This window comes from Lissotriton vulgaris, chromosome 5 (assembly GCF_964263255.1).
Source record: "Lissotriton vulgaris chromosome 5, aLisVul1.2, whole genome shotgun sequence".
In the NCBI taxonomy this organism is placed as follows: Eukaryota; Metazoa; Chordata; class Amphibia; order Caudata; family Salamandridae; genus Lissotriton; species Lissotriton vulgaris.
In genome coordinates, this window is record NC_141693.1 from 1,774,385,086 (window position 1) to 1,774,409,979 (window position 24,894).

The window sequence follows — 24,894 nt, forward strand, 5'->3', positions numbered from 1 at the left end:
CAATGTTATATACAAGCCACAGTTGCTGCTTATTTATCTTTTGCAACTAAGAACCATCGACAAAGCCAGTAGTCCTGACTTCTTGTAAGTATGATGTTACTTGTTGTATCATATATCTGGATGCAATGACAAAAACAACAAAATACCACTTTTCAGTCTTCCTTTGAATTTGTATTTGTTGCATATTTTCCATAGTGCATGTATTGTTTCAAAGGAAGATTAATTTTCACTGAAGATTTAACCTCTATAATTTATACATCAACTACTAACTAAGTGCTACAGCTGTTGTGTGTTAGTTAGGCAGTACTCCAACATCCTACGCACAGTGCGTCCTGTTTATTTGTTTGTTATTAAAATACATCTGTGAGGTACTCAGCAATGCATTGTGTTTCAAAGTCTGTTATGAATCTCTGTGGTTATGATGAAGATGAATAAGCAGCTACCTATGTTATATGACACCACTTTATTAATGTAATAACTGCACTTTTACAATTGCTTTATTAACCTTCCTGCTTTCACAAATTTGCTTGAAAATGCACCATTTGTCCACGCTTTTTTCAAAATTTTCTCGGGGGGAATTCCCCCCGAACCCTCCTTAGGGGGTTCGGGCTCGCTCGCTGGGCTCACTCGCTACGGTGCAGTGTGATCTTCAGTTTACGACTCACAACTTTCAAATGTCACCAGCCGCCACTGCTTTGTCGTGGAGGAATTTAGCAAGTTTGTCACAGAACTGTCTTGTTGAGTTAAACTGTTAAGTATTGCCAAAGTTAGCTAGTTTAGAAACCGTCTTGAAAAGTTCTCTGGAAGTGTTCTTGGAGGCCATCATTTTCTCAGTAAAATGAGTGGATTTTGCCTCGTTTATGGCTTCCTTATATATTGCTAATGCGTCTCCATATTGTTTTTTATCTAACTTTGAGCATTCTTTTCTCCAAAGTCTTTCTTTGGTTCTACAGATTTTTTAAACGTTTTTCAACTTGGTGTTATACCATGGGGCCGATGACAATCAGTTTTTTTGCAGGTACATTAGTTTCCGGGGCTAGATTTACCAAGGCCTGTTCAATCCAGCGATTGAAGTATACTGCTGCTTGAGCAGGATCAGTGTCCAGATGAATGGTTTAATTTTGTAGAGAAGCTTCAGGTTGAGGAAGGCACTCTTTGTGGAGTTTTTAATGTGGATGGCCATGTCCAGTTTTGGGTCCAGGGTGATTCTTAGTGATTTTACGGAGTTAGCCAGGGTGAGATTACCGTTCAGAGCATCAATAGCTTTAAGCAATTCTGCAATTTGAGGGTTCTCTTCTTTGTTGGAGATGAGGAGAATCTCTGTTTTGTCTTGATTGAGTTTTAGATGATTTTTGGGCTACCAATGTTGGATTTCTTTTAGAGTGTCATTTAGTATGAGGATGTTGTCTGGGGAGGAGGTTTCTAGATAGATCTGGGTGTCATCAGCATATAGGTGGGAGTGGATGTTAGCATTTCTGAGTATGGTGGTGAGGGTTTCCATGTATATGTTGAACAGTTGTGGTGAGAGCACTGAGCCTTGGGGTACACCCCTACTGATGGGGTGAAGGTCAGAGGTAATGATTTTTATCCTTTGCGACCAGTTATGTAAGAAGGAGGAGAACCAGCGTAGAACCACCTAATCAGCATCTACCCTTTCTTGTAGGGCCTTGATGAGAAGTTGGTGATCAACCGTGTCAAAGGCTGCTGATAGGTTGAGGAGAATGAGTAGGCAGCATTGATCGGTATCAAGTGATTTGTGGATATCGTCAGTGATGCTGAGGATCGCCGTCTCGGTGCTATATCCTTTTCTGAATCCAGATTGTTGGGATCAAGAAGGTTGATGTTGTCCATGTGCTGAGTCAGTTGTGAGAGGACACATTTTTCGAAGATTTTGGTTATGAGGGGGAGATTGGAGACTGGTTTGAAGTTATTCAGGTCCATGCAGTCAAGGCCTGTTTCTTTTTTTAGTTGTGGCGTTACTTGGCCGACTTTCAGGCATTCAGGTATGATGCCGGTTCTCAGGGAGCTGTTGATAATTCTGCACCAGAATGGGGCTATGGAGAGTTTGAGTTTTTTGGTCAATTGGGTGGGTATAGGGTCAAGGACGTGAGAGGCGGGTTTGGAGGTGGAGATTAGCTTGAGGATCTTGGCTTCTGTGATGGGATTGAAGGACTTGTTTTCGTGTGGTGCAGGCATGTGCTTTCTATTGTAATTGGGGCAGTCTTTCGCAGGCGGGGTTGCTGCTGATATCTAGTGTGAGCTCAATCTTGGTGATTTCTTTTTTATTCGTAGAAGATGGCGAAGTTATCGCACAGTTCCTTGGAGGCCTGCATAGAGGGTACGGGGGGCTTGGAGGTTTGTTGCTTGATGATTTTAAACAGTTCATTGGGCCTGTTTTCTGCATTGTCCAGAGCAGAGCAGAAAAAGTTGGATTTTTCACTGCAGATTTTTTTTTTTTTGATTTTCTTCGAGCTGCTTTGAGTTGTTCGAGTAGGCTTTCTGTGGCTCTAAGTTGTCCTCTTATGTTGTTTATGTCCTTATTGAACCAGGATCTGGATGGGATGTTCCTGTTTTTTTATTTTTGTTTCAGCTGGGCTATCTGGTCTAGAATGGATGTCAAGGTTGTGCTGTAATGGGCAGTGAGTTTTGTCGTGGATAGATCATCTGTTGAGGTAGTGAGAAGGGAGTTGACCTTTTACTCCATATTCAGTCATGTTGAGCTGAGCGAGGTTTCTAGTCCATTTGGGCTGTTCTTGGGCGGGGGATGTAAAGTGGCTGGTTGAGTGAGGTGGAAGAGGATTAAGTGGTGGTCTGACCAATCCACGGGAAGGGTGTGGTTTATCGTAACTATGTAGGGTTTGGCGATAATGGCATCTAGGATTGTTCCTTTGTTGTGAGTTTCTTCTGTGCAGTGTTGGGTAAGGTTGTTGTTGTGTAGCAGCTCGCTCAGGGTCCAGATAAGCAGGTTATTATCTTCATTCCAGTGTAGGTTGAGGACGCCCAGAATTAAGTTGTTCACATCTCGTAGTGAGCAGTGGGCAATCGGGTCAGACAGGTGTTCAGTGAAAATGGTGGAGTTGCCTGGGGGGTGGTAGATAAGGTGGCAGGTTAGTGTTTTGTTGTTGCTAGTGCTGATGTTGACGGTTAGGCATTCAAAGGTGTTGTAGTTGAAGGAGTCTATTTCCGTCACAGAAATATTGTCTCTGTGGATGATTGCTATGCCTCCTCCTCTTTGGTCTTTTCTATGTTTATTGGTGATTATAGAGCCTGGAGGGACGAGAGTGTCCTGGAGTGGTAAGGAGGAATCATTAAGCCAGGTTTCGGTGATGAATGCTATGTCTGTTGTGAGTGACGATAGATTCTGCTAGTTCTGTGGCATGCTTGGTTCCTGATGTGCAGTTTATGAGCATGCACTTTGTGGGGGGGAGTCGTCTCTGTTTTGGGTTTCTTCGTTAGGGAGGCCGTGGGGATGCTAGTGCGGGTGGTCGGCGGTCTGGGTGATTTTGGAGGGGCTTGGTCTCTTCCTAGTCCGGTGATCACCTGGATTTTGGATTGGAGGGTGACAGTAATAGGATTGTCGTACGAGGAGGCGAGGTCCTTCGCTTGTGTTCTGCTTCTCATATGTGTTTTAACCAGATGTCCCAGCATGATTGTTGAAAAATCAGCAGCTCACTCCCTCAACCCCCATCATACTGACCACGCCAAACTCCTGCCTGCTGCTTCAACATGAATAGGTGCATTGCACTGAGAGAGCGGTTATAAGAATGAGGATAGGCAACTAATTTATTCTTGTAGACCAATCAAGCATTGATCAGTTGTAAGAGATTGGAAAATCGACCTGCAGATGTTACTTTATGCATGGCATGTAGTGCACATACGTTTCAAGCTCTGTGACTATGCTTATAGTGGTGTTTATCATGATGATTCAAACTGAACTACAGTTGACTGCCCCATCAACAGTACCATATAATCCTAATGTATATGTGATTAGTGTTAATCATTGCTACATGTTTTCTTATTTTCTTTTCTCATTTTTCTTTGTTCATAAACCAATAAAATTATGTTAACAAAATAATGCTTTTGAAAACCAAGCCTGGTCAGTGACTTAACCTTGCACAGACAATTTCTGAGCTCCCGACGATTGCTTCGAGTTCTACAGCTCATCTATCTTGCTTGTATTGAATTTTGTAGGCTATTTGATGAATGTGCCCCTCTCTTTGTTATTTTAGCTCCATTGGTTACCACAGCACAGGTAAAGCCAGGAGGGAACAATGAAGAGGAGGCTGACACAGAGGTATGGCTGTGTGTGTCTTTGAGTCATTTTCTGTTTATTTGACAGGGCCATACCCACCTGTTTGAAATACTTAAGCAATCTGTGTATATCATTCTTTTCTATACATTTTTCATAGCTGTCATGTCCCAGACACTGCTCTATTTAGCATTACTAAGATTGGCTGCTAGTTGTCCAGAGTGACACATGATGCTTGTAGTTCGGTGCCTGTTTACATTTTCTGTACTTGGGTCCTCTTTATACATATCAGATAGGGTCTTCTTACTTCTCCTACAATGTGTCAGGAGACCCCTTTACATTTCATTTTGGATAATTCACTTATTCACTCTGTGAGAGTGTCCCACTCACCAGGCTTGCCACTGATTGAGTTTGAGACCCCTGCCCTCTTCATGCTGGATATTTGTTCTTTTACCTTTTTCTTTTGCCTCCCACGGTGGAGTTTTTATTAATTGTGGCCAATCATCTTCCTTTCCTGCGCCCCATTCACTTAATTGTCATTTGGTGCTATGTTTTAGGTACGCAGCTCCAACCTGAAACTTATTTCTCAGTTTTTTTAGCCAAGTTTCACCTGTCATTAGTTCTCCTCAATGAAAGAATATCTATGCTTGCAAAGCGTGACATCTTCTCCGAGAGTGTCCAGGCACAAAGCATATCCAGGCAGGTTAAAAAAATTACAATTACTGGCTGAACAGATGTTTTTTTTTTTTATCAATTTGAGCACAGAGTTCACATTTGTCATATTTCTGAGTTGGACAGGGAGATGGTTCCAAATTCTGGCAATATGGACCGTGAAGGAAGACTTACCTCCTCGCAATCTTTTTTTAGCGAGGGCCCATGATAGTTCGTGCATCACCTCTTTCTATAACTGCTCCTCTGGTATTCCTTCTTGATGACTTCATGCTCTGGATGATACCAATCACCTTCAACTATTCTAGCATGTACAGAAACTGTCATTCTTGCCCACCAAACGTATGATTCCTACTTTCGGAATCCTTACTAGGACCCTTGGGCTCTCTTGGTGATCCTCCTCAATTTCAAACAGCTGCTTAGGTCCTGTAAAAACTTGAATTATTATTTGGGTTGAGTCACCTCAGGGAATAATCGCAACCCATATCAGGTTGAACCATGAAAGTCCCTCAATTAACCTGCGCTCACCCCCCTCGTAGCTATGGCACAGAGCAGACCGACTAAGCTAAGGACAATGGGTAAAGTATTTATGCAGCACCAAAACAGTAGTAAAGTCTGCATGCAACACAATCCAAATCCCAAACCAAATTAGAAAAAGCAAGCACAATTTAATAAACAAAATGTCACCAAAATGACAAAACACCAATTAGGTGAATGGGAGACATGAATTTATAAAGTTTTAAATAGAAATAGCGTAAAAAAACAAAGTGCCAATGCTAGTCCAAGGTCGCAGTAGTCTTGGACCTAGGTGCAATTTGACTCTGACCGCCGTAGGAGGCAGGTCGGTTACACCAACTATTTTCGTCCTGCTCAAATATTTTACCTTCTTACTTTAATCCTTTAAGATCAATCCACCACAGTACTATACTTTTAAACCCCTCAAGACCTCTGGGTATGCACTTGGAGACTCAGTGTGTCAGGCAGAGGGCAAAAAGCAGGGTCCAGATCGGGTCTAGTTGCAACTGGTCAGCTGGGAATTTGCAGCAAAAGGCCTCTGTTAATTTGTTGTGTCCCAGTAGCTTGAGCAGAAAGTCAGTCTTGCACGCTTTTGAGTTCACTTCTTTCGTCCAGTCCTTCTGGGCTTTTCCCTGGTTGCAAACAGCAGGTTCCGTCCTCTTCTAATCTTCCTTATGTCCAGGGCTGTTCTGATCTAGGTGCCCTCAGTTGCCACATTTATGCCTGGCACAAGCTAGTGGATGGGGCTGCCTCCTCCTAATCAATGGGGTAAAAGTTCTCTGGGCCAATCCTACCGACTGGGCATTTTCAAGATGTTGGAAGTCTTCGGTGACTCTATTTTTGTATGTAAAAACCCAGATACCGAACTCAGTTGGGATAAATTGCTCCTTTAGCTACCAGACAGTGCAATTGCTTTGGCATTCTGTTTCAAATGCACCACAAGTGTTATACTTAAACCCAGCAGACCTGTCAAGCCGGATATTACACTGTAATGTCAAAAAGGATGCCCGCAGCCCCACCTTGCATATTCTTTCAAGTTTAGAAGATTCCTCTCTGCCCATTCAAGTCAGCCTATTTTGTCTGCTACTGGGAAGCACTCCAGACCTTTTTTACACCTGTTCAACTGCTAATTACTGGCTGGTAGAAGTGGAAGAGCAAATGTAGTCTTCAGGAACTAAAGGCAGGGTAAAGGGAACGTTCTAAAAGTAATTTGTAAAAAATATTTATGCGAAATCCAACTAAACAATTGGATTGGATTTCTAATAACTATTAAAAATAATTGTCTAATTATTTATTCGCTAGGCCTATTCCCTAGATACAGTATTAAGAATTTTTAAACTGTACGATGGTTTTCCACATAGGACATCGAGGCCTGCCACAGTGAAAAATTGCTTTAGGGTGCTAGTTACTCTAAGGACCTGTTAACATTACATTTCTAAATGTGCTACTTTTTAATACCAAAGATCCTGCCTTTTGGACTACAAAGCCGTCATAGGGGTGGCTTATTCATATTTAAAAGGTAGGGTTGGACTTGTCAAAAAGGTTTATTTTGAGAGGTTGAAATGCATATTTTACACTGCTACAGTTAAGCCGCATTGGTAGACCTCAAGCCATGTTTGCACTGCCATTGTAGTGGATGGCACAATGGTTGCTGTAGTCCACTAGTGGCATTTAACTTTCAGGCTCTGGGTTTACTTTGTACAATATACTAGGGACTTCGAGGCAAGTTAACTATACTAAGAACAAATATGCCTGTTAGACTATGTTTAAAGGGAGAGCACAGGAACTTGATTGCTGGTTGGCAGTGGGAAGGTGCACAACGTTCTAAAACCAGCAAAAATATAGGGTCCCGCAAAAGGTGAAAAATACAGAGTGACCACACAGAAATGGCAGATTTCCAACGGATTGTTTTTGTTTGGCTCACTATCCTCCCCTATCCAAAAGGTGAAAGTGTACGCTCATGTATGTGTGAAGTCACAATTCTGAAAAGCCTGATTGCAGGCTGGTACACCCATGACATATTTAGAGGTGTCTGAAGCCAACTGTGCTAAGCGTACCATCTGCAGCCCTCATCCTCCCCGTTGATAATCTGTTAGCCCTTCTTCTTTGTGACATAACTAAACTTTCCATCAAAATGACATTGTTGGATAAGCTTATTAATCTTAGAGAATTTTTGTTTGGATTGAAATCTGTCTAACACCCTGCTAGAATATGGTTGATTTTTACGAGATCCATTTGCAAAAGATGGTCTCCTCCAGAGTGCCTATCCATCTTTGCAATATAGAGGTGTTCTGTTCGGCAAGGTAGTGAACTTTTAGTTGTATACATCTATTGGACCTACCAATAGTAGAAAGAGGTATTCTTAGTTCTTGTGGAGCATTCACAAGTATATGTTAGAGTGTAATAGCCAGGGTACATTGCTAGTATGCTAAGTGCAGAGCATTGAAAAAGGAAGGCATTGTAATGTTTTATAGGATGACTGCAGGTGGGTTCATAGATTGTAACATTGACATTGTTAATTTGTTATGAAAATCGGATTGTGAATTGCAATCGCTTCCACACTATTATTACTTTTCTATATTTTTGTTCAGAAAGTGATATCAAAATATATTGCTTTGATAAATTGAAGATTTAATAATTACCTTACTGTGTATTATGGTGATTGCTCATGATAAACCATGCATGTATTATTCACTGCTGAAATGTTGTCTGTCTTTATAAGGAAACCATTATCGAGAAGCCACTGCCTGGGGTATCAAGAAAAACCATTCGTCCTTCTAGGTATAGTTCACTTTTTTGTAATGAATACTCGTTTCCCTTGGGTCTTGTATCTTTCTTTATAAATCTTTGAGTTTGAAATCTTTGCATAAGGCATCTCCATCTTTAAAACATCCATATACTCCAGGGCACGCTTTGTTTGCCAATTCATATTTTTCTAACCGCTTGTTCTGAAAATCTTCAAGTTCATCCTGTAGAAATTAATAGTGTGCAGTTATAGGTACACCGTTAGCTTTGATTTTGTTCCAACTCTAGACAAGTAGATGTGTTCAAGACTGTAGATTAAATGAACAAATAATTTAATGTGGGTCTCTAACTAGTCCCAATGCAATTTACGTCTGTTAAAATAGTGCACTTGTCATGAGACCAGTGCGCTGATTAGCCCTTAATATTCTCACATTTGTCTGTAATATCCTCCCATTAGTACTGTTGTGTAGCAAGATGTGTTCATAGGGGACACTCCTTTTCAGTTTCGACAGTTTACCTCTGAAACACTCTTACTGTGAACATTTATTCTTCATTACAAATGTTGACATGGATGTTCTTATAGAAGTATTAAAGCGCTCAATCGAAATCTTCTTCATCGACCCTCTTTAACTAAAAACGATTTTCTGTGCATCCTGCTACATTAGACTCACAATTGTGGTTGTCCTTGTATAGTGCCTAGACAACCTACCATTGGTAGTAATACACTTTATAAATCTTATAAAACTTATTATTTCTAACTTTTAAGTCTGTATGGGACACCTCCGTGTAAAAAGCCGCCATGTAGCTTTGGATGTGAAACCTAACTGCTCTACCTGTACTGTGCACGTGGTATTTAAGATCTTTCATATGACGATAATGTTCCTACATGGGCCTTTTTGAGCAGTCCTAGACTGCTGTTGGTGTTTAAAAGCTGTCTCCTCTTATCTAAGCAATGGATGTAAACATCGTTTGATAATATTGTGGCTGTTTTATAATTTTTGCCCAATAAAGGATAAAGTAGTTGTGAATTTATATTGTAGATTGCAGTCTACAGAAAGTGCAAATAGCTTCACTCTCATTGGAGAGGCTTCTGACGGGGGCACCATGGAAAACCTCAGCAGGAGATTAAAGGTAAGTTTCATTCTGCCTCATGACGCTGTATTAGTACCCACCTTCATCCTGTTCAATACAGCCGGGTTGGAGAATCGTAAGTGCTCGCGTGTATCTGGCCCGCCTGAGACAGTCGGCCAAACACACAAGCTCACTTCGAATTGCACAAGCACTCCTACCATGGCCCTGTCCTGCTCCTCCCCACTGTACGCTGGCTCAGTCAACAACTGAAAAATAAAACAATTAAAGTATATCATTTTATTTTTCAGGTGCTGGCTCTGAGCCAGTGGGGTGACACTCTTCAGCCATTGCGGAGGAACCGCACGTGCCTTCGCCCTATATTTTGGTCTATCTTATACTAAGGCAGCATCCAACTAACTTTGCGAACATCAACAATGGTCTTCTTTAAAATTGTGCTTTTCTGGGCATTTCTTAGTGCCAAGGAATATAAAAACTTTGATAGAAGGAAGGTTAGTGTACTTAGGTCAATATTAGATTGGAACCCAAGAAGCCATATTAATTGGTGTTGCTCGCATCACACAAGCAGAGCACAATTCACTCATGCCTGACACCACATCACACACAGCAGAGCACATCACACCCATGCCTGACATCACATCACACACAGCAGAGCACATCACAATCAGGTCTGACACCACATCACACACAGCAGAGCACATCACACTCAGGTCTGACACCACATCACACACAGCAGAGCACACCACACTCAGGTCTGACACCACATCACACACAGTAGAGCACACCACACTCATGCCTGACACCACATCACACACAGCAGAGCACATCACACTCATGCCTGACACCACATCACACACAGCAGAGCACACATCACACTCAGACCTGACACCACATCACACACAGCAGAGCACATCACACCTGACACCACATCACACACAGCAGAGCACATCACACTCATGCCTGACACCACATCACACACAACCACACATATATTCCCAACCACACATACACAACCACACTACACACAACCACACACACAACCTCACACACACATACAACCACACACACACACAATCACTCACACAACCACACCACACACACAATCACACATACAATCACACACACAATCACACACACAACCACACACACAACCACACACACAACCACACACACAACCCCACACACTCAACCACACACAACCCCCCACACACACACACCACACACACAACCACACACACAACCACACACACAACCACAATCACACACATAATCCCACACACACAACCCCACACACACAACCCCACACACACACACAACCACACACACAACCACACACACAACCACACACACAACCACACACACAACCACACACACAACCACACACACAACCACACACACAACCACACACACAACCACACACACAACCACACAACCACACACACAACCACACACACAACCACACACACAACCACACACACAACCACACACACACAACCACACACACAACCACACACACAACCACACACACAACCACACACAATCACACACACACAGCCACACACACACACACACAGCCACACACACACAACTACACACACAACTACACACACAACTACACACACAACCACACACACAACACACACAACCACATACACACAACCACATACACACAACCACATACACACAACCACATACACACAACCACATACACACAACCACACACACACAACCACACACACAACCACACACACAACCACACACACAACCACACACACAACCACACACACAACCACACACACAAAATCACACACACACACAACCCCACACACACAACTCCACACACACAACCCCACACACACGTTCACACACGTTCACACACGTACGTTCACACACGTACGTTCACACACGTACGTTCACACACACACACGTTCACACACACACACGTTCACACACACACACACATCCACACACACACACATCCACACACACACACATCCACACACACAACCACACACACAACCACACACACACACAACCACACACACAACCACACACACAACCACACACACACACACACACAACCACACACACAACCCCCCCCCCCCCCACACACACACACAACCACACACACACACACAACCACAATAACCAGAATACTAAACTGCATTCGTGCCACACTTAGTTTTAAACCGCAAACAGGTATTCTAATCGGTTTGTTTCACAGAGGTTGTGTCTTACTAAAAGGGCAGTGGCACTCGCATAGCACTATACACTAGTGTGAAAAGAGTTGTTTAAATGTTTTTTTTTTAGGAAAAATTGACTCTTTTACAAATTCTGATTCCACCAGAATCCGAGTCCTCCACAACACCCTGGTTTTTAGGTCTCGCCTTTACCATTCCGCAGGAATGGGAAATGGGGAGACTTCAAGTCGGCAAAATCCACTTCAAACCACGGGCTTTCAGCCGCGGTTTTCTTTAAGTTCACGTGAATCACGTGATTAAACATGCACGCGCATCGGCTTCATTTCTCCTGCAGGCTCGCAAAAGGCTCTCCTCCCTCCCCACATCAAAGGCATCAGTCACCCTCCCACAGGCTTCCCCAGCGCTGCCCCGCCCCCTGCTTCACAGCCAGGCCATCTGTTCCCTGCCAGACCTCTCACACCTCCGTCACAGCATGCCTGTGTACTTCAAAGGCTTATCACTTCACACGGCCGGCCGCAGGCCGTGCAACCAGAGCACTTCAGTTGGTGTGCAGCCCCCCTCCCAGCACTGCCTTGTTACTCTCGGCAGCCGTGAGTCCCTAAACACTTTTTATTAGGGCTCGCTGGTACTGCATCCGAAGGATGCGTCCAGCTGGAGCCTTTTAGCTGCCTGACTCGGGGGAATGAAGGACAAGAAACTGTCACAAGCTTTTTCTCGGCTGGATTCAGCTGCGTGCACACGCTTTTTCCTTCAGTTTCTTTCACAATGTTTCTTTCTTTGTGTGAGCTTGCCTTCACTTTCGTTTCCTGTCGTGTTTGTTTCCACTGTTCGCTTTTACTATGGGCATTCTTTGAACACGAAATAAATAGAAATGCGGCATTTAAAAGTGTGCAAAGCACGGGTGATTGCAGAGGCATCGAAGGTGACACTATTGTGCTTGATGTTTTAATGAAATAAATAGAATATCATGTTTCTTTCTGCCTTGACTTTCGTTTCCTGTCTTAGAGCAGAGCGTGTTTGTTTTCACTGACCGTTTAACAATGGGCATTCTCACGAACACGAAATAAATAGATCACAGCCACACCTCCTCCCCCCCCCCCCCCCCGTCGCCGCCGCCGCATCTACACACACACACACAGAGCAGGCTGTTCACAACACATGCACACGCAGGCAGACACGAGCGCACACATACAGACACACACTACACCTCCCCAGCCCCCCCCGCCGCCCACACACGAGAGTACACGCACAGACAATCCCCCCCCATACACACAAGCGCTCACGCACACACTGCATACATACACGCTCCCCCCCCACCTCACCAGAGACACACGCGCGCGCACACATCCCCCTCACCCCACTCACCAGGTTCTTCTTGCGTGTCCCTCGGCAGCCAGCGGGTCATTCCGGTTAACAGGCGGGGGCCGCGGGGCTCTCCACGAGCACGGGAGCCCCACTAGCTAACACGGAAATCCTCCGGCGGGCACAGGAGCGCCTGCTTCCCGTTTTTGTCCGGCCCCGCCCCCGTCCCAACAAAGGTTGCCTGGCTTCCTGTTAAAGCCGGGCTGTGGCGGTGAGTTTGCTTGTTTTCTCATTGCGGACCTTTAATTTGAGGATGCAACGCGGGCCTGACACTGGCACTCATGAGATCCCTTCTGACTTTGCGGCAGCCTGCTCTCATGCCAGGCGTTTCCCTGTGTTTCTCTGCAGACGCGCATGCATATGAACCTGCCTGTAACAAAGTTAGCGCGGAAAGGTCTAGTGCTCACATGACCGGGGTCCCGCGCCAGGCACCCGGACTGGTGTGCAGCAGCAGGCAGCGCCTGCAGGCAGCAGAGGCTAACTGGGAGGCTGTGATGAAAGGCGCGAGCCTGCCTCTGACACAGGTGCGGTGTCTGTGCACATTAAGGCTGCCTGCACGTAGAGGCCTCTGATTGAATTATGGGATCGGTGCTTGATACCAAAAAGCCGCGGATTCAGCAGCCAGCGAGGGGAGTTGCTGGGGGGCCTCCCTCCCCTCTGCTTATGGCTGCATTATTTTACCTTGTTAATTGTCAACGTTGCCTTTCGCAGATCTTGGACAGACTCTTTGTTTTGCAGATGTGTGTATACCTCTCACTGTTTCACTCTTGCTGGTAGCGAGTGTGCCTAGCGCAGCACGTCATATATTCAGAGCAGGTCCGATTCTTTATCATTATTTGATAGTGCTCGTGGTCCGGCGCGCAGAAAGAGCAGCTGCAGTGGGCATGATATTGAGAAACCCTTTCTTAAGTAGCACTCACCAGTTTCCGTGTGATTATTCAGAAGTGGGTTTCGCATTTTCCTCGAATTACGTTAAAATGAAACTTGTGCTCCCAAAATTGTTTCTAGGGATGGCATGTCTGTAGCCACACTGCACCATCACACACACCGCACCCTCACACACCGCACCCTCACACACCGCACCCTCACACACCGTACCCTCACACACCGTAACCTTACACACACTGCACCCTCACACACACTGCACCCTCAGACACTGCACCCTCAGACACTGCACCCTCACAGACACTGCACCCTCACACACCGCACCCTCGCACACACTGTTCCCTCACGCACACACTGCACCCTCACACACACACTGCACCTTCACACACCGCAGCCTCACATACCGCACCCTCACACACCGCACCCTCACACACCGCACCCTCACACACACTGAACCCTCACACACTGCACACTCACACACAACACACCGCACACACACACGCACACACCGCACCCACACACACCGCACCCACACACACCGCACCCACACACACTCCGCACCCTCACACACTCTGCACCTTCACACACTCTGCACCCTCACACACACTGCACCCTCACACACACTGCACCCTCACACACTTTGCACCCTCACACACAGCTTATTTGTTATTTTCTTTATTCATTGGAAAGTTTGCTCCCTTTAAGATCTGAGCACAGCTGTCTGGTCCTGTTTATGGCTGATAGATCATGTCTGTAGCCACACTGCACCCTCACACACACACTGCACCCTCACACACACTGCACCCTCACACCACACCCTCACACACCGCAGCCTCATACACACTGCACCCTCACACACCGCACCCTCACACACCGCACCCTCACACATCGCACCCTCACACACCACACCCTCACACACCACCCCCCACACACACCGCACCCTCACACACACCACACCCACACACACCGCACCCACACACACACACCGCACCCTCACACACCGCACCCATACACACACACTGCACCCTCACACACACTGCACCCTCACACACATTACCCCCTCACAACCCACACCCTCACACCCCACACCATCACACCCCGCACCCTCACACCGCACCCTCACACACCGCACCCGCACACACACACTGCACCCGCACACACACACTGCACCCGCACGCACACACTGCACCTGCACACACACTGCACCCGCACATACACTGCACCCGCACACACACTGCACCCTCACACACACACACTGCACCCTCACACACTGCACCCTCACACACTGCACCCTCACACACTGCACCCTCACACACTGCACCCTCACACACTGTACCCTCACACACTGTACCCTCACACGCTGCACCCTCACACACTGTACCCTCACACGCTGCACCCTCACACGCTACACCCTCACACACCGCACCCTAACACACCGCACCCTAACACACCGCACCCTCACACACCGCACCCTCACACACCGCACCCTCACACACACTGCACCTGCACACACACTGCACCTGCACTCACACTGCACCTGCACACACCATTATAAATTACAATAACTTTTATTTCAGTATTAATTCTTAAAAAAATTAAAAGCCATTTTTATTTGTAATATCAATACATCTAGGTCACGTAAATACAACACATATTGCATTACAAATGCTATAGGTGTCACATATGCGAAAGTTAAAACTATTGGCATTGTAAATGACAAGCTATTAATTTCGCTATTTTCAAAACCAACACATAAAAAAAAAACATTGTCATTTACAGTACCAATAGCTCAAACTTTCCTAATGCGAGACCTATTGCATTGCAAATGCTTGTATTTAATTAGCAGCAGCAGCATTTCTCCTGCGCCAGGCCACATCAAAGGCTCTGTGCCACTTTCACCCACACAGCAACACTTACAGACACGCAACGCCACTCACACCCACGCAAGCCCACTATCATCCACGCAACACCACACTCACCCACGCAACGCCACTCACTCACTCACTCACACAAAGCCACTCACACCCACGCAGTGCCACTTTCACCCACACAGCACCACTTTCAGACACGCAACGCCACTCACACCCACGCAAGCCCACTATCACCCACGCAATGCCACCCTCACCCAAGCAACGCCACTCACCCAAGCAACGCCACTCACCCAAGCAACACAACTCACCCACGCAACCCCACTCGCCCACGCAACCCCACTCACCCACGCAACCCCACTCACCCACGCAACCCCACTCACCCACGCAACGCCAATCATCCACGCAACGCCACTCACCCACGCAACGCCACTCACACACGCAACACCACTCACACACGCAACGCCACTCACACACGCAACGCCACTCACACACGCAACGCCACTCACACACGCAACGCCGCTCACACACGCAACGCCGCTCACACACGCAACGCCGCTCACCCACGCAACGCCACTCACACACGCAACGCCGCTCACACACGCAACGCCGCTCACACACACGCAACGCCGCTCACCCACGCAACGCCGCTCACCCACGCAACGCCGCTCACCCACGCAACGCCGCTCACCCACGCAACGCCGCTCACCCATGCAACGCCGCTCACCCACGCAACGCCGCTCACCCACGCAACGCCGCTCACCCACGCAACGCCGCTCACCCACGCAACTCCGCTCACCCACGCAACTCCACTCACCCACACACAACGCCACTCACCCACACGCAACGCCACTTACCCACACGCAACGCCACTTACCCACACGCAACGCCACTTACCCACAGGCACCGCCACTCACCCACACGCAACGCCACTCACCCACACGCAACGCCACTCACCCACACGCAACGCCACTCACCCACACGCAACGCCACTCACCCACGCAACTCCACTCACCCACACGCAACTCCACTCACCCACACGCAACTCCACTCACCCACACGCAACTCCACTCACCCACACGCAACGCCACTCACCCACACGCAACGCCACTCACCCACACGCAACGCCACTCACCCACACGCAACGCCACTCACCCACACGCAACGCCACTCACCCACACGCAACGCCACTCACCCACACGCAACGCCACTCACCCACACGCAACGCCACTCACCCACACGCAACGCCACTCACCCACACGCAACGCCACTCACCCACACGCAACGCCACTCACCCACACGCAACGCCACTCACACCCACGCAACGCCACTCACACCCACGCAGCGCCACTCACACCCACGCAGCGCCACTCACACCCACGCAGCGCCACTCACACCCACGCAGCGCCACTCACACCCACGCAGCGCCACTCACACCCACGCAGCGCCACTCACACCCACGCAGCGCCACTCACACCCACGCAGCGCCACTCACACCCACGCAGCGCCACTCACACCCACGCAGCGCCACTCACACCCACGCAGCGCCACTCACACCCACGCAGCGCCACTCACACCCACGCAGCGCCACTCACACCCACGCAGCGCCACTCACACCCACGCAGCACCACTCACACCCACGCAGCACCACTGTTACCCACGCAGCACCACTTTTACCCACGCAGCACCACTTTTACCCTCGCAGCACCACTTTTACCCACACAGCACCACTTTTACCCACACAGCACCACTTTTACCCACACAGCACCACTTTTACCCACACAGCACCACTTTTACCCACACAGCACCACTTTTACCCACACAGCACCACTTTTACCCACACAGCACCACTTTTACCCACACAGCACCACTTTTACCCACACAGCACCACTTTTACCCACACAGCACCACTTTCAGTCACACCCACGCAAGCCCACTCTCACCCCCGCAACGCCACTCACCCACGCAACGCCACTCACCCACGCAACGCCACTCACCCACGCAACGCCACTCACCCACGCAACGCCACTCACCCACGCAACGCAACTCACTCAAAGCCACTCACACACACGCAGTGCCACTTTCACCCACACTGTGCAGTGCACAATAGGTCTCGCAGTAGGAAAGTTGGAGCTATTGGTTTTGTAAATGACAAAGCCCTTTATGTTTTTAAAATGAAAACAAAAATAAAAGGCATTGTTATTTGCAATTGTAATAGCTCCAACTTTCCTACTGCGAGACCTATTGGCAACGCCAGTGCTTGTTTTGGTTGCCAGCTGTGAAAAGGATACCAATATTGCCCCCATTTTTATTATTCGCAAGTCCACTACGTAAGACCATTCATTTGCTCATTATTTTCCACATATGGTTGCAAGATCAGAAAGTGGACTCTTCAGGATTTTGAATAGTTTCTTGTTTGAAGATATTACTCTCTCCTGCGCACCCCACTCCTGTACTAAGGTTACGAGTGACTTGGCACCCGCCTTTCAGTGGTTCTTGCATCCACCCAAGTCTGGCCTGGCACTGGTGCGTCCCAGCCTGGCACACACCGGGTGATGATCTCTGCACCTCCTTTTAAACCCCAGCTCACTACTGTTTGCAGTCTGTCACTCACCCCTCACCTCCCTGGCACTCACCCTTCACCCCTCAGGCCTGGCAGTCACTCCTTGCACCTGGGACTCACCCTTCTCCCTCTCTGGCACTCAGCATTGACTCTCCGTGACACTCAACTGTCACCTTCCTGACACTCACCCTCGAACCTCCTGGCATTCACTACTCGCACCCTTGGCACTCACCCTTCACCTCCATGGCACTAGCCAGGGAGGGGATACTTCCCCTCCCTGGCACATATCCTTCACCTCCCTTACACTCACCCATGTCCCTCCTGGCATTCACTACTCGCCCCCTTGGGAATCGCCCTTCACCTCCATGGCACTAGCCCTTCACCCCCTGGCCTGGCAGCTACCCTTCACCCCTTGCACTCAACCTTCCCCTCCCTGGCACTCACCTTTGAACCTCCTGACTCTTACATCACACCTCCATGGCACTCAACCTTCATCTCCCTGGCCCTCAACCTTCACCTCCGTGGCACTAGCCCTCCCCCCTTGGCCTGGCAGCTACCCCTCACCCCTGGCACTCATACTTCCCCTTTCGGCACTCACCTTCCCCTCCCTGACACTCACACTTGACCCTCCTGACTCTTACGTCTCATCTCCCTGGCACTTACTCCTCACCTCTCTGGCACTCACCCTTCACCCCCATGGCCTGACAGTCACCCTTGTCCCTCCTGGCATTTACTCCTCACCTCGCTGCCACTCACCCTTAACCCTCCTAGTTACGGTCTCTCTCTTTCTCTCTGCCTCTACTATTGATTGCCTTTCTTCTCTCTGCTCCTTGCTTCTCTCCCATTCTTTTTCTGACTCCGTACCTTTCCTTTGCCTCCCTTAATCTGGGCGTCCCACTCTGTACATGGTTCTGTATCGCTTTCTACCCTTCTTTCAATTATATTGCTCCCTGTTGACCTGTTTATTCAGCCTCCCCGGTGCCTGTCTCCAGTGTCTACCTAGGTTCTCCTACTAATGCCCCCTCCCGAACTTGTGAATGTCACCCTCTGCTGCTTCTCTTACTCACACTGCCGTTTCTCCTCCCTACTCAGATGCTTGACTTATTCTTTGTTTTTCCCTACTCAAAGGTGATCTTATCCCTCCTGTTTCTCTTACTCATCCCGATGTGTCATTTACTTTCTTATTTCCTAAGCTCTTTAAAGGGGATCTTCCACCCGCCGGTTTCTCGTGTTCTCTCACTCGCCCCATGTTTCTCTTAGCTCTTCTGCAGCCAGATGGTTTGCTTATTCTCTCATTTTCTTTACTCAAAAGTGATTGTACCCCTACCCCCTGTTGTTTTCCTTATTATCCTTTAATACTTTGCCGCTGCCCCCTCTACCAGCATCGTCTTAGTGCCTATTTCTGCCTTTTCGTTATTTTCGTCTCTGTTTCAGTTGGCATTGCTAATAATAATGCAACACTAGCACCGGACTGCCTCAAACTAACTACAGAACATAAAACAGACCACAGTTCTTCAAATCAGCCACAATACCTGAAACTGATCACAGTACGTCAAACTAACTGCAGTATGATATCTGAAACTGACCACAACCCTTGAAACACGCATATGTGGTACTGAGTGGTTTTATGTTGAGTGTAGTTATGTTTGTTTTTTTTTTTTTATCCTCATCCGCCTCAGACCACATTTGACCAAGAGGAGGATGTCTATACGGTGATTTGATACCAAGAATCATAGGCATCGGAATTCGAAGGACCCCAAAGGATGAGAATACCATGCCCGCCTACCGGTATATGACAAACCAACCAAAAGTCTCATGCCCCTTTCCTAGGAAAGGGGTGGTCTCACTCTTTTCAATGGAAAAAAACCACGAGTGACTGTTGGTCAAGGTCCATGCAAAATGGTAAATTGATTGCCCAGCAAGACCTGACCCAGTCGGAGAATGTCCAACGAGGCATAATCATAGGATCAAAGATGGCATTTCAGCCTCAAAAACGTGACCAACATACACCCTATATCTCTAAAAGTTAACTACAAGACAAGTAATGCTGGGACCAATTGAGCAACCCCTCCCAAATTACTTTCCTCTTACTAATATGTAATCTATCCAAGTCTATCTTAGAAATTTTATAGAGCGAGGATAACCAATCTGAGTAGGTTGGTGGTACAGCCTCTACCCATCTCCTACAGATCTCTCTCCTAGCTAAAAGAATTGAATAAAAGAAAGTGGAATCCCCCTGCAGGACCTGAAACTTCATTAACTATGCCGAATATAATCAGGGCAAGAGAAATTTTGATTGGAGTCCCTATGATATCTGATAGGGTTGCCACTGCACTTTTCCAAAATGTTGTTATTGCTGGGCACTCTTTAGACGTGTATATCTGGCGTTTGCCAAATCGCATTTCTTGCACCTAAATGGGGGACCCTTTGCTATTTTCGAGAGTCTAGCTGGAGATAAGTAGGCCCTGTGTACTGTAAAATAGTGATTCCTGCACAACCTAGCAGGTTTTGCTATAGAAACAGTGACTGGAAGGAGGTCTGCCACACCTCCTCCCAGCACACATCTGGCATGAAGGCTCGCAACAATTCCACTGCCAATTTGAACTCTCCATCAATGGTTTCAACTAGAGACCAATAGAAAAAAGACTTCTTTCCCCCCTACAGGCCTAGAGCCTAATTGATCCTCTAAGGTGTTTCCTACCCCTATCGGCTTATTAAGATTCTGCGACCAGCTCAGCAGTTGTATATACTTAAACCTGGACATATCATTCTCCAGCGTGTTATGAAAACATTCCCAAGGTAAAAGAGACCCATCCGAGGCCAGATCTTTCCATACTGTTAACCCTGCTGTTTTAAGTGGGATTGCTAATTTATCCTTTAACCCTTTCGATGCTGATGACGAGCTCAGCTCGTCATCACCCACGGGTGTCGTGTGCTGATGACGAGCTGAGCTCGTCATGGTGCCAGCAAAAGTGCAAAATCCAGCACAGCGCAAAAATCCCCGCAGCAGCCATGTGGTTAAACATTCCGGGGCTCCGCGTGAGTCCCAAATAGGAGCAAGAATAATAATTGAGCCGGTACAGTGCCTAATTCTGAACCACATTCATGCGGCCGCCAAAAGAACCTTCAACCTTATCTTCTTGAACTTTTGATCCCCAACTTAACAAGCATTTACAATGCAATGGTTTAGCCTTTGGAAAAGTTTGAGCTATTGGCATTGTAAATGACAAAATTTGTATTTATGTGTTGGTTTTGAAAACAGATAAATAAAGGGCACTGTCATTTACATTGCCAAGAAAAACGCTGCAACTAATAAGCAAGCGTTAGTAATACATAGATAAACTGTTAGTCACATAGTATTCATTATGAAGCAAAATTGTGCATCATGGTCTTGATGGGGTGAGGGGGTTCGTGTTCGAACTTTGATATGCTCTCCTCAATGGCACACTACCTAATTGTTCCCCTCGAGACCGCAAGGCCTCTTTCTAACTATGACGACGTGGAAACTGGTGCCACAGCCAATACTTGAGGAAGCTTTCACCCAGTAACAGTTAAGTCGGAAAGCAAATCAGATTGAAACTGAAGACCCTAAATCCACTATGTCCAAACAGAGGTATGAAATGCAATTTCCCCCTGTAATATCATTCTCACTGGTCCGACATCAAACAAGATATCTCTTGAGATCATATTCCAGGAGGAAGGAGGGCCTGGAAACTATCCTGGTAACTGAAGTGAGGCTAGCTATCCTAACCAGGCAACAACAGGACAACCACAGGTTCCAGAAGGAACTGAATACCATTCTCAGCCACTTGGTGTTTCGTCCTGGTGTTCGAGAGCCAGGTTGCAACTAAAGCAGATGCTACTGTATCTGAAAGAATTTTACAGTAATTGTACGATCACTACTAGAGGCTGCTAGATTGAATCACCCTACCTTCTAGGCGCCCTACTTACAAAAGAACTAACATGTAAATGTGTTGCAGCAAAAGTACCTCAAAGATGTTTTCCCCTGACTTCACCAACGATCTCTTTGCCATTTTGTATTCGTCAAACTTAAGGTTGACAATAAATAAATTGTATGAAGTGGCTGAAAATGGGGGGTCTTTTCCTATTTGGGTGCCAAATGGAATTTGCGTGTTTTTTCTTATATTTTCTCTACTCCACAGCAGGATGGAGTACTTGGGGCGCTCAGTAAGTAGTGTTTTTTTGTGTTCACCACTCGGTGCGATTAATGCACGTGTGCAAATAGTGTTAGAGTACAGCACACTAGGGTGCGGCAGGGACTGACTGGGAGGAAAGAGTTTACAACAGGGTACTTCAGCATGTGTACATTTGTTGAGTCTTTAACAGTAGCTGTGCAAAGAATCCTCTGCAAGACACATTTAAATGAAGTTGGGAATTGTTTTGGGCTGGCTTTAGTTCAAAAAGGGGTTGGTGGGGGGGCACTGTGGCATTTACATTAAAATCTTTTTCATTTATTGGAGATTTTTTTTTGTGGCTTAACGGCTTGAGTTCGAATGGGGAACCCGGTGAAGTTCCGGTTTGGTTTGAACATTTTTCTGTGCAAATTACTTAATCTGCCCGTGATTCTTAAAAATACAGATCTTGTGTAATGTATAATTTGGTGCTCATGAAGAGCGCTCCGAAGCCTTTGAGGCACGTTCGCGCTATATAAAACTGTAAAATAAAAAAACTCGCGGAATCGCATCGAGGCTGAAGAATGCCAAGCTGCCTTTTATAGTAAATACAGCGTGTTTACTTTTTTGCAGATTCTTGGAGGATGTGGGCGAAGTACAGAGAGATTCCTGGTCTGCTCTGCAATTATGTATCTTTGACAAAACATTAATGGCCCCAAACTTCGTGCATGATTTTATATCTTGGAAGCACTGATCTATTTCCGTTTCGATTTTAATCTTCTGCCTTCTCTGAATACCTTTTGACGAGATTGTATAACCCTGCTGTCTTAATGTAAAGTGTTAAGGATTTGCAGAGTTGAGAGCAGTTATATACAGCTCTAACAGCAGAACAGTCAAACCTTTGAAACCACCGGAGAGACAAAATTGAAACGTTTCCAAAAAGCTGTAATGTTCCTAAAGTAGAGTACGTGCTAACTGTATAATCTGTCTGTGAATACTTGGCGAACAGGGCGGTTTTGGTTCTTTAGGTCTGGTGATACTGACCCTGGGGGATTCCTGCGTGGCCCCAGCCATCCTAGCATGCAGGAAGTAACATGTTGCTGTTAGTATTGACTTGACATGACTGTGTGCCTTACTTAGAAGCCTGGGCTCGTGCACACGTTTGCCCGGTGTCACTAAGAAGCACAAAGTTGCCTTTGAAGCAGCATAGCTCGGCTGCTGCTTATTCACAAAGAAGGCAGTGATGCCTCGGATTGCACCGCGCCCGCCATATTTTTTCAACGACAAATGCAACTTCATGTTTAAGCCGCACATATTACGGTCTTTGCTCTCGCTCCCTGAGTGACCTGTGACCCCTGAGTAATAAAATATGCATACTTAGAGAAGCACAAAGTTGCCTTTGAAGCAGCATAGCTCAGCTGCTGCTTATTCACAAAGAAGGCAGTGATGCCTCGGATTGCACAGCGCCCGCCATATTTTTACAACGAAAAATGCAACTTCATGTTTAAGCCGCACATATTACGGTCTTTGCTCTCGCTCCCTGAGTGACCTGTGACCCCTGAGTAATAAAATATGCATACATGGATAACTACAGCAAAGAATTCACTACCACAGCCCAGCCCACCCCACCCCTCCCCATTCCCGTTCCCCCCGCAACCCCGAATTCGCCAGAAGGGCAGTAGTTTAACAATAAATCATTTGGCTTTTTTCCAAATCATCCTTCATCAACAGTTAATGAAGACGGAATGGGTACTTTTTTGCGTGCTAAACAGCTGTACAGAATGCAAAGAATAAACATGGTCCCGTAGCAGAGGAAGTCCATAGAGACGCATACACGAAATACAACTGAAACAGCAAGAATAAGAGATGATAAGCACACGGACAGCGGGAGGGGGGCGGGCAGGCACACGGACAGCGGGAGGGGGGCGGGCAGGCACACGGACAGCGGGAGGGGGGCGGGCAGACACACGGACAGCGGGAGGGGGGCGGGCAGACACACGGACAGCGGGAGGGGGCGGGCAGGCACACGGACAGCGGGAGGGGAGTCAGGAAACAGCCAGCGGGACAGGGAACAAGACGAACAATGAACACAAACAATGGGGGAAAAAAAAAAGTACACGCCCAAAGTGGCCACGTCTTCATGACTTTGCGGAGAGGGAAAGAATCAGCGGAACGCCCACCAATCGCCTCGGGAAATGACGGACAGTCCATTTATGGAGCTAGCCAATGGAAGAGAGGCGGAACGAAGGCCACACTGTTGTAACATTAGATTTCGCCTGCGCCGAAAAGCTGCGCAGTGCGCAGCTTTCGACAAGGCGAAACCTAAAAAGGAAACCCTCAAGTGGTAGTCCAGTCCCTTTCAGCATCTCAGCAAACATAATGCCTCTTCCCGAGCCATCTGGGGATTTCAACAACATCCGGGAATGAGATACCTGAAAGGCCCAGGCATAATACTGAAAGTCAGGGAGCGTAAAACCACCCTTCTCCCTTCTGCGCCGTAGCTTTTTCCACCCTATTCTTGTGGATTTATATGCCCAGGCAAATGAATTTATAGCTTGTTGCAGTTTATCTATTGCCTTGTTTTCAAAATGCAGAGGGATGGTGTTGAAGAGGA

General features: G+C 47.1%; 1 protein-coding gene across 5 annotated transcripts in view; it reads left to right on the forward strand.

Annotated features, from left to right (window-relative positions):
- BECN1 (beclin 1) overlaps window positions 1–24,894 on the forward strand; it is a 188,763-nt gene that overhangs the window by 26,630 nt on the left and 137,239 nt on the right. For all 5 annotated transcript variants that reach the window (XM_086924085.1, XM_086924084.1, XM_086924086.1 and 2 more), the window contains exons 3-5: window positions 4,230–4,294; window positions 8,157–8,215; window positions 9,220–9,310. In XM_086924085.1, the coding sequence (XP_086780211.1) occupies window positions 4,230–4,294; window positions 8,157–8,215; window positions 9,220–9,310 (215 nt within the window). The remainder of the gene's footprint in view (window positions 1–4,229; window positions 4,295–8,156; window positions 8,216–9,219; window positions 9,311–24,894) is intronic.